General features: G+C 41.2%; 1 protein-coding gene across 5 annotated transcripts in view; it reads right to left on the bottom strand.

Moving 5' to 3' along the window:
• Positions 1–5,462: 5,462 nt before the first annotated feature.
• ppip5k1b (diphosphoinositol pentakisphosphate kinase 1b) overlaps positions 5,463–11,899 on the bottom strand; it is a 38,063-nt gene continuing 31,626 nt past the window's right edge. For all 5 annotated transcript variants that reach the window (XM_076089527.1, XM_076089529.1, XM_076089528.1 and 2 more), the window contains 3 exons: positions 9,735–9,872; positions 8,855–8,968; positions 5,463–7,663 (listed from right to left, as the gene is read on the bottom strand). In XM_076089527.1, coding sequence (XP_075945642.1) covers positions 7,572–7,663; positions 8,855–8,968; positions 9,735–9,872 — 344 coding nt within the window. In that variant the 3' untranslated portion in view covers positions 5,463–7,571. The remainder of the gene's footprint in view (positions 7,664–8,854; positions 8,969–9,734; positions 9,873–11,899) is intronic.

Here is an 11,899-nt window from a genome sequence, read left to right as displayed (position 1 = left end):
TGAGTGTGGAGTGTGTTACAGGAGGCTTCTTTCATGTGCCTTTAGCTTGTGCTCTTGGAGAGAGAGGGGGATATTTTAAGGACATGTCAGCCATTTTGAAACGGAGCCAGAAACCAGGGTAAATCAAACAGAACAAGTTCACCACAATAGAAGACCAACCGGTTCATACAGTACACGCACAAACCTTATCCACACTTGGAAATAGTACACTAAATAACTTTGGGATCTCTGTGATCCAATTCAGCGTCAATGCCACATTCTGAACCGACACTTTCAAACAAACATGAATGTCTTCGAGCAGAGAAACTGCACCAAATAGGAATGTACTTTTGTGAGAGTTTAGAAGTTGGATTTTTGTTTGTAGTTGAAGCACAGAGTGAGTGTGGTCGGAGAAACTAACTTTCATTGTATTATAAGATAATGTACTAGACGTTCCTCCAAACTGAGCTAGCAGTTAAAGGGACAGCATCTTAGTTTTGAAGCAATTACCGAATATTAATCCCACAGTAATATTTATAGAATGAGCATGAATGATTACGATTGTACTGGACGCAAATATAAAGTAGGAATGTCTTTAAGGTCGTTTTTTGTGTGCGAGCATATAATAATAATATAACGCAGCAGGGTTTGACTTTTCCGTGGGCTCGCTATGAAAGGTCTCTCTGCTGGTTCACAGACAGGTTGACGAGTCGCTCACATGCTCACCTTTAATTTACGCGAGCCCAAGTTTTATTTCTTCATTTATATATAATTTTTAGAGTAACAAATTTACATTTTCAATTAATTCTGGTTTAATGTTCTCCAAATGCGTGCTGAGAAGCAAATCTTATTGTATTTACATTTCACTTTTTTGTCTAAAGAAAGAACTATATTTCTGCCAAGATGGCTCATCACATGCTTGTTTTTGTTTTGTGTGGACTGGGGACGGGCCAGGCTGGGCGATGGAGGAGGGGAGGCTTGGATTCCCAGAAAGGACTCAGTTTGAGCTCTTGATGATGGATTGATAGTCAGGATGTTGCCAACTAAACGCAGGGAGGATCCTCTGCTCGCACAGTTTAACTTCGCTCTTTCTCTCAAATCTGATTCAAAATGTGACTCCTCGTTTCATGCGTGTTGTCAGCCTGGGACCGGTGCCCTTTCCTTTCCTTGTTAACCGCTCACACTACCTTATACCTCATCTTCCAAAGCCACCGTGCTCTTTGCTCTGCCTGGCCTCCCTTCACAGTATATATGTGTCCATTATGCACAGTGTAAGCCTTGATATGCATCTCATGCTTGTGATGATTCAGAAGCAGACAGCTTTTTTTTTTTTCTGTTTGATGCAGGTTGTATATTAAACAGCTGGGCACGCACAAGTACACACCCTAGTCTGGAGGGAGTTGATTAACTGAAGGGCGCATTTAGACCGAGGAGACAGAGAATTCAAATTAATCGAAAACAAGCGAAAAAGTCCCTTTCACCGCCTCTGCGATGCCGTCTGGAAATGTGTCCAAAAAGCCAGGAAGAAGCTTTTCAATGTACGGATCAGACTCTGTGGACGGTCTGATATGTCGTACTGTCTCTGAATAATGTTTTTAAGTTGGCAGATTCCAAATACCAAGCCTTGAGATGTTCAAGGCATCAGTAGAACGCTGTGAAGCACTCAATACTGAACTGTGTGACGACACAGAAGCTGAATGCACTATAGAGGAGATCTATTTTTCTTGAATGTAGAGTTGGTACGACCGTGCGAATGCTGCTGGATCAAAACAATAGAGAAATAAAAACAACTCACAGCAGCCTGGACAGTAATACAATGAGAGCAGATACCGTTTTGACAGATTTGTCATGATAAATCACGGTTCTGCTCCAGAGGAGAAAAGTTTGCAACAGAAAGCAACCGAGATCCCGAAAACAAACCCATTAACAGTAACACAGAAATAGTACTAACTGCAGCTGGAACTTTATCCTTTTCCTGATGACGACTTGAAAACACATGCAGACTCAAAAACCATCGATGAAATGAAACAAACGCTACATGTACATGTATGTACTGAGCACGGATTTATACACGTCGCTTTCACTTAAAAAGGTACGACAACTTATCCTTCCGATGTTCGTTTCAGCTGCTTTTAGATCAAAACTGCTAACTACTCCTCCAACCGAGAGAGCTACACAAAAACGCTGACAAAATATAGGATGGAAACAAAATTGCATCATTCAGTTCAATTTCATCGCCATACCTGCATCGAAATGAAGATACCATTTGATCTCAATATGGCGTCATCTGTCCATCTCATCTCTCTGCATGTGATTTATTTAGTTATAATCCTGAATGTAATTGTTTAACATGGAAATAATAAAAATGCAATGCTATTTTAAAGAGGTATATTTGAAAAAAACACAAAAAAAACAGCTTATTGTCTTAACTGGTACTGAAATGAACTACAGTGATATAATACTAGGCTGTGCTTTTATTGTTTGCCCTGTTAACATGTTAAGAAGACGCTGTATTGGTAGTTATGTTCGATTCTCTCCTTTTTTTTGCATTGTATTAATCTTAGTTACGATTTCTTCCTCAGCGCAATATTCAATATCTCTCTGTCTCTTTAAATCTAACTGGTGAAACTAGAACTACTGCAGATTCATTGTAAAAGGGAAACAGCCTGGTGATCATCTATTAAAGTACATTTAAATCCACAAGTGTGTCGTGTTTTGCTTGTCTCTCTCTCTCGTCTCTTTACAGGTCATTTTATCTATCGAGAGTGTAACTAAACATCTGATTGGATGATTAAAAACGATGACAGTCGGGTGGAAAGATGAAGTAATGCTCCAGCAGCACTACTACATTCTCACTCGACAAAATAACTTTAGCACATTTCCATTTGATCTCTACAGATCTTTGACTGAGCAGTGAGGGAACGAGAACTCAATAATCGTACTCTCAGGGGGACGGTGAGATCAATCTGGGCTCTAAAATCCCCCCTAATGGCGTCACGCCTACACCTGATGCTGTAACACCCTCCGCATTCATTACAGCCGGTGATGAACGGCTCCTAATTTATCCTTGTCTCTCGTTTCTCCCCTGCAGTAAAGTGTGTTTTTCTTTCAGCACTGAGAGAAACAAAAGACAGAAGAAGGAATTTGGCCCGTTGGTGTCTCATGCTGCACTATCACGTGAGACTCAATGAGGGCAATTCTCTCTTCAGCACAACTAGTAATTACTCTCCTTGCTCGGCTTTCCCTCCCACTTCTCTCTTTGTATTTACATTTCAGGTAATTAGCCGAGTAAAAGCCAAGTCACTGAACAGGAGGAAGGCAGTTGGGTCACGGTGACCTCCTCCAGTTAAAAACATCTCTGACAGGAGGAATAACCTAAAAGGGTTGTTATGGAGTCTGTGGTTGATCTTTCCATTTCTTAACCTTTATCTCTCACAAGACAACAACAGGAGGCAAGATTAATAGTTTGAGCATTGTAAATTTACATATACATGTCATTAGCTGTTTATTTTAACGTGCAACAACAACGTGCATCTACTTGTACACACGTCTGTGTAACGTTGTGGTGTGCTGAGGCTCCTCTCCGTCTCCTCCATAAAGGATTTCTCCTCGTACTTTTGACTGCAGGACATTTCTGTTTCTTTATCTTCCACCACTGGAGTACAACTTGATAAAGACATGCAGAAAACAATGGAGAGGAATGAATGAAAGAGGCTACAGTCGGGTTTGTATAGAAGCAAGAGAGAAGGGTGTGTGTGCGTGTGTGCAGAAACACGATGAATGGACATGTGTGTGTTTCAGTGTGTGTGAATGTAGAAATAAAGCCTGAGAGAAAGAATGACATCAGCTTTTGGCTTCCGGTGAGTCGGTGGTCCGTCTGTCTCTCTCTCTCTCTCTCCCTCGTCTGTCTCTCTGTGTATCTGTCTCTCTCTCTCCCTCATCTGTCTCTCTCTTCGTCTCTGTCTCTCTGTGTATCTGTCTCTCTCTCTTCGTCTCTGTCTCTCTGTCTGTCTGTCTGTCTCTCTACCGTCACCCAGGAGGAGTCAATTACATCTGGGGATGTCGCCATGGCAACGCAAGGGAGCAATAGGAGGAGGCATGAGTCATCACTATTCGAGAGCGAGAGAGAGTCAGAGAGAGACAGACAGACAGAGAGAGACAAACAGACAGAGAGAGAGAAGAGAAAGAGGAGAGAGGAAAATGGGGTGAGGTAAAAAAGACGAGAGACGATGGAAAGAGAAAGGGAGTGGCGGGGGACACGATTAAGGAGAGGAGAGAATATGAAAAGAGATAAGGAAGGGAAACAAGGAGAGGAGTCATGAAGAGGAGAGATGAGAAGAAAAGAAACAAGGAGAGAAGACAAGAGAGGAGAGGAAACGAGGAGATATGGAGAGAAAACCAGGCGAGGACACAAGGAAAGGAGACATGGAGAGGGGAGAAACAATAGGAGTAGATATGGAGAGGGGAGAAACAATAGGAGTAGATATGGAGAGGGGAGGAAACAATAGGAGTAGATATGGAGAGGAGAGGAAGATGAGGAGAAGAAACAGGACACAAGGACAGGAGAGGAAACAAAGAGAAGAGAGGAAACAAGGAGAGTGGAGCAGAGAAAAGGGGTGAGGTAAAAAGATGACAGAGGAGATAAAAGAAGAAGAGGAGAGGAAGCAGGAAAGAAAGAATAAGGTGAAAACAGGAGATGACAGGAAAGGAGAGAAGGAGAAAATAGGAGAGATCAAGAAAAAGCAGAAGGATTGACTAAAAACTTGAGGGAGGAAAAACAAACGGGAGAAATGAGACGAGGAGAGAGAAGAGTTGACAAGGAGCTTAGTTTATGGAGCAGTTAAAAGCTTATGAGTCGTCTTGACCATGAAATAAACAAACCGTTTCCATCTTGTCTCAGTAATTTCATTATTTTTTGTTTTTCTCTACATGCATGCTAGTCGTGCTCACTTGTATGTGGAAATAAGTAAATTAACGGCATTTAAGATTATTATTAACATGATAATTTCCGTTACTTTGCTCACTGTATTTTGAAAGTACTTACCGGAACCGGAAGTGGTAGTGTGTTGTCCCGTCTTCATTGACGCTGTCTTTATGAATTGAGTGTGTTGCAGTTCTTCACCATGGCCACTAGAGGGCAACATGAACACTCTTGACCATGAAATAAACAAACTGTTTCCATCTTATGTCTCAGTAATTTCATTATTTTTTGTTTTTCTCTACATGCCTGATAGTCGTGCTCACGTGTATGTGCAAATAAGTAAATTAACGGCATTTAACATTATTATTAACGTGATAATTTCCGTTACTTTTTTTTTGCTGGCGGATTCGCGGGCCGCATAAAATGACGTGGCGGGCCGGATTCGGCCCGCGGGCCTTGAGTTTGACACGTGTGGTCTAGACTGTGGGCCACCAAAAAAGACACACTCCTCCTTCCTCCTCCTCCTCCTCTTCCTCACATTAAAGCAGGACCTGAATCTCAAGAGATTGACAGAAATATTTTATTTTACACATTAAACATCCATTTTGTTCTCCAGCACACAAAACCACTCCTCTTCCTCCTCTTTGGTAGACATTAAATACTTACATAAATACACAACTAAAATGACCTACATCAGCCAACCTTTAGTCCTTTTGAAATCTAAACTAAACTCTTTGTTCTCCAGCGGGTGTTTCCAGGTTTTGATTCGTTTTGTTTCTCGTTTTGTTGTGACAGTTCTGCCTGAACGTAATGCCCGTAATCACAGAGCTTTACTGTAAAAAATAAAACTGCAAGTCATTGTTTTATGATACAGCTTAAACTCTCTTAAAAAGGTTTCGGTCAAAGTAATAAACATATTTATTTGGAGTTTAAAGTAAATTCAGCAACTGAATTTATAAATTTTAGAAGTAATTGAAAGTGAAATGGCCCCAAAGTTCAGTCACATGTTGATAAAAACAAATTTCCATCCGTAGATTCATGACGTGTCTACCTGAGCATCACTCAATCAATCAGTAGAAACATTTCATTCATTTTACATTAAAACACACAACAGTCACAATTCAGCATCGACTGAGAAAGCTGCAGTCGTCAGTAGTTAATGTAAAAATACCATTTACTTAATCAAGTGGTTCTCTCCTTTGATTCTGAAATGGAAATACAGCAGGAGACCCCCGACAATACGCTGGATATTCATTTTAAAAGGCACATTCACAGATAAACTGTGTTTCCATTCAACAGCAGACGATCCTTGAAAACAGTTTGATGAAGCTGGCTCGAGTTGATGCAAACATCTGGTTAACAAAGGTACCGAGCACCAACACGATGAGCTCATAACCCTGATGATTCATGGGAATAATTCCTCATGACTGCATGACGTTCATCTTAATATTATCGGATATCATCGTGCTGCACCAGCCTCTTTGTTTTCGTCTTAAGAGGAATAGCGTCACGTTTGGAGGAACACGTTTATTTGCTTTCTTACAGAGAGTGAGAAGATCAAAGTGTCCTCATACAACAGTTTGTATGATTCTCTAACGTCCAGCGATACGATCAGAGGTGGTGTTGGGTTAGGTTGAGGTTGAATAAGTACATTTGTTACGTGACTCATGCAGTTGGCGGTAAAATAAGTCAACGTTGACTTGATTATCGGTCTCATGGGTGAAAGTTCTGCGTTTGCCGACTTTGTGGCTCCGTCACCTGACTTCCTCGTCTACGTCCAGGTTCACGATTACGGGGCTTATATCCAAATTACAGTGTTTTACTCTTCATAGATGTAGGTACCAGGGTTCAACACTAATGTTTGTTGACTTTTACATAGAAAATTGTTTAATTTAATAGCAGTATTCATAGAACAACGAAAACATCGATCGTCTCATCTTAACTCTCAACAACAACAGTGAATTTGCCGAAATGTCCAAAAGCCTCAACTGTCAGCCTGCAGTACGTGCAGACATTTGCAAGTCAAATTGATTACACGATACTAAATCTCACTAGAAGTAAAAAAACACAACAGCTTGTTTAGTTTCAGGGTGGGCTGTGATTGGCAAAAAATTTATTTCAGATGCAAATGAACGCCAGCCGACACCTTGACTCAAAGTCTGAAACGCATTTCAGACTTACCTAAAGTCAGAGACGAGGCAGCTGGTGTGTGAGATATTTTGCAAATATATTTGCAAAAAAACAGGCACTGTTGTTGTTGTTTTAACGTAGGCAGCATCCAAATTGAGCTTAAGGCACAACTGGTCTTAAATGTTGGCTTGATGCTCGTTACTCAGTCGGAGCCGTTTTCACAAATGTGTTGACGAACTGAGGAGGAGGATGGAGGTGATGAGAGATTTTAAAAGCGCTGATGGTCCGGTGTTTTCTCTCTTGTGGTGATCACGTGTGTGCAGCTGAAGAGTCCATGCACAGTCGGAGTGGTGATATTTACAGTCAGAGTGTTTTGTAATACCGTGGCTTCTCTCCAGAAGCAGCGTCTCCTCCAGTGTTTGTTTTTATGTGTGAATGTGAGCAGAAGGACGGAGGAAAAGATGAATGGAGAGGCAGACACACCGAGGTCCTCAGATCGTGCCGTTAGATTCCCAGAAGTCCTTTCTTTTCCACAGATGGTCTACTCACTGAAGCTGAAGTTCAGGCCGGAGCTCTCTGTGATCGGGGAGGAGGGACCCGCACTGGATACGGCACTGGAGGGGATACTGCCATCTTTAAAACAGATAAAGTCAGTTAACTTTGTAGCTCAGGAACACAGATCTTAACCCTCAAAACATATCAAAACACTACATTTATTAATCCTGAGTCCTCTCTCCACTCTGAGCACTTTGTGCGTCATGTGGAGGGACACCAGGTGAACAAAGAAGGGGGGAGTGATCCGGTACAACAGCGTCATGTCCTCGCAGCTTCATCTTCTGTTGCCATGGAAAACTTGATGAAAATGTTTTTTCTTCATAAATCAAGCTTGCACGTCAACGTGTATATTAATACTCTCACTAGAATATACTAGTATAATTGAGATTTCAGTACATTTTAACATGAAGTTTTGTCTCCATTCATTGGTCAATCGAATAATGAACATTTAAGACACATTTTAAATCCGTATAGTGAGAAATTACAGAAGCTTTTCACCAGAATGACACGTTTCACTGTCGTTTCGACGCATAAAAACAGCCTCAATGACTCTGCACTGGCACACAGCTGTCCTGTAACTACAGCCAAAGGGAGAATAAACCACCAGCAGAACATCCTCCAGCATCCCTGCATGTTTGTTGGGTGATAAATAAGATGGACAGAGAGATAAAAAAAAAAAAAAACACCCAAAGTGTGAACAACGCTGGATGAAAAGGGGAGATAATCAGTAAAAGAGAGAAAGAAGCACGATGAAGCGCTGAGTGAAACATGTCGCTCTGGTTGTGGTAAATGGAAAATATCTTTAAGGAACGTGTGATCTACTTTTGCAGTTGTCAGCATCTACGACTTGACAGTAAAATCTGTTAGCAAACCTTTTTTCTTCTTCTTGTGAATATACGACTAAAGAGATTAATACATAAATAAAATGAGCATCAGTTAGCAGCCGAGTTTGGTTCAAAGACACCTGCTTTTTTTAGCTAATTTGGGGACTGAGCATGTGACCTGTTTGTGATGATAAAATGAACATCTGTAACCACGAGGTCATTGCAGATAAAAGTCTGCAGTAAAGGAAGTCAAAATGAATTTTGACCACTTTAGATTTCACCTGCCAAAGACCAGTGTTCTTTTACAATATATATCTATATTGTTATATATTTCGACCTCTGGTCTTAATCCCCATCATTGCATTTGAATGCAGACATCTACCAGAAGAGATAGAAGTGGGCCTACATAATGCATAAAGCCATAAAGCCGTATAAAAACACTCACGCCACAGAGGCTGGCTTGGCGGCCGTAGAGACGTTTCAGAGCCAGAGGAGGACAGCGGCTGCTGAGGGCTGTAGAGAGACGTCTGGCTCTGAGAGTCAAACAGGCTGGAGAGCGCTGGAGCGGAGACAGAAAAACACAGAAAAACACATTATGATCAGGCTCCAAATGTCAGTTTCTTAATAGAACCACAGTGCAGCGTTTGATATTTGAAGAGTTTTTGTTGAGTTGGTTTACTCCAGTTGATGTGGGTGTAAACACGCACATCAGATCAACTTTATAGTGTCTTTTTGCACGTAGTCCCCCGGAAAAGAATTAAACAAGTTAATTTAAACTCAAACAGTCATCATATTTAATCCTTTTTTATCGTTTTACTTTCAGTTTGGTGTATTTAAAGGACAGTTGTCTGTCCACATGGACATAAATTGTGGAGCTGATCGTTAACCCAGTATGGATCTAAACACCCTCAAACACCCTTTAAGATAAAATCAAGCACTTAAACTTCATACTCCGTATTTCTTTTAGTCCAATGTGCTGGATTACAGATCCACTACAACAACATGTGTCACTGTCCAAATATATTTAACATAAAGAGATCTAAATGCACTGGATGTGTGAATAAACAGTTCAAAAGCACACATATCTGGAAAAATACTTCTGGATTAAATTAAATATTTTTGTCAAATACTTGAATCACATATTTAAATTCCAACTGCGAAGCTTTGGCATGAAAACAGTTTGGACATGTAACAACCTTCAATGGCATGTGCTTAAAATATGTGTTGCATTGGAACACCGTGTTGTTTCTCCCTCTACAAAGCATTCGTCAGCATTAACTTAAGTAGTCGGTATAGAACAGTGCTTCCTCGCGGTGCGGGCCTACCTTTCATGGTCTTGGCGTGGGCCTCGCTGCTGCTCTCACACACCTTGTTGAGGAACTCGTCCACCTGCTTCAGGGACAGCGAGTTGTGCAGCGTCTCCAGCGGGTAGATAGAGGGCACCATGGAGCAGCCTTCAAACCCTGCAGCACAGACAGGAGACACAGAAACACAGCCGGTCGTACCACTTCTCCATCCGACGGAAGAGGAGGAGGAGGAGGAGCGGCGACACTGTAGCTCTCTGTGAATGCTGGCTTACTGCAATTCTCTCGATGCCATAACTTGACAAGCAGGTCCCGATATTCGGCAGCCATTTTTATTTGTTAACTAGGCACACAGGCTACTGTCAGGTCTAAATTTAATGGCGTGTTACCGTCTACACCGTCTGACCTCAGACAGCAGCTACACAGCACAAAGTTACCAGCCAAACACGAATGTAAACAAACAATCAGCACCATGGCTGGTGTTACTTTCCTTCTTTGGTTAGTTTGACCATATTAACAAAAGCGGGATGTTGTGATTATTTGGGAAAGTGTCACATTATTCTGTATATTAGAGGATGTGGTTCAATTCACTTTGATCCAAACCACATAAACTAGAATTACCACCATGTCATGTTGCAGTTTACATCCATGTCTGTCCAAAATGTCGTCACTGTACCATTTTATCTGGCTAGACATTGATGTGAAACTTTCATAATTAGCATATCAATTCTCGAGTTATGGCCCAGAAAACGTGTTTTGTGAGGTCCAAATTCTAATCAGTTCATTCAGCATCGACTTCGGCATTTTGGCCGTCGCCATCTTGGTTGTTTGCAACCAGATGTGACACGAGAGAGTATAGCTAAGTACAACCACACACTGAATATGTGGCAGTTTGTAATCAATCATGTTGTAAATATTTATCTTAAGAATATTTATCTTCATCTTGCCTTTGAAGCCTTTATGTCAATTCCCTTTTATCTGATGGATGTTTTAATTCTAGGGATGCACAATATAGATTTTTTTTAACCCTATGCCGATACGGTATCGAAGTGAGTAGATGCTGCGCTTGTAAATTCAATGAAGGCCATTTGACTTCGTATTATCAGACAATAAATGATCAGCTACAATTCAATTATCGGAATAATACATAACATAACTTTCGCATTACTGGGCCCGATGTATATTGTGCATCCCTAATTAATTAACAATGTCCTGCATATTTTCCTTTCATAAAATGACAAATACACGTGTATGTGCTGAGCAAACACAACTGTGCATTGGCAAGCCGACTTTTACACACAAACCAAAAGCAAAACCAAACGAGTGTCATTCCGTGCAGCCTGACAAAGAACTCCACGATGAAGCGACGCCACGAAACAAGCAAACAGGGAATGCATGGAGGTTGAAGCGGCTCATCCATTTCCCCAGAGAGCATGCTGGTCAGCCTTGCATTTCTCCAGGAACAATGTGCTACGACTACAGATGTATTCAGGGTCTACTCCCTCAAACAACTCGTCTGATACCAACGACACGAGCTTCAGCACTTAATGGACGGGAACCATTTGAGACCTCGAGGGGCCAAGATGTGAATTTCCCCTGTTGATCATTTTCACATTCATGTTTTTAGTAGAGTTGCTTTTATGTGCAGAACATGACACAATAAATGGATATCAAGAAAGTTATAAAGCATTTGAGCATCTTTTCTGCTCTATCGCTCCATTTTACATCTCTAGATGACATTTCTTTGTAGAGATGCTTTGGCCAGTTATCTGATGTTCACCACAACACTAAGAAAAGCACCAGAGACGGCTGCTTTAACACCTGTTTTAGACTGTATTTGGGTCAGGTGCTCCGTATCGCCTCATGTTCGCTAAACAACACCCACTATTACTGAGCTAAACAATCAAATCTCATCAAGATGAAACACGTCACATCGATAAGGATTAAGGCTAACTGCAGTTTCACTGTGACTTTAAGTACTGTATGCAGAAGAAAATGGACTCTTCCTGCTTTTAGAGCTGCAGCCTCTGGCAAACATGCAAAATAAAGAAAGTTAGGAAGACGTTTACAGTTGGACATGGAATGGAGCAGGATGTGACAAAAAGAAAAGGAGAAATGCACAGAAGGAAACGTAAAGTAAAGCGCTGAACAACAGTGGATGCAAAGCTCAACTGGCATTAACAGCG

This window comes from Anarhichas minor, unplaced genomic scaffold (assembly GCF_050575085.1).
Source record: "Anarhichas minor isolate MPS153535 unplaced genomic scaffold, ASM5057508v1 ptg000011l, whole genome shotgun sequence".
NCBI classification, from domain to species: Eukaryota; Metazoa; Chordata; class Actinopteri; order Perciformes; family Anarhichadidae; genus Anarhichas; species Anarhichas minor.
Note: the sequence above shows the minus strand (reverse complement) of the source record. Positions and strands in the feature narration are given on the sequence as shown.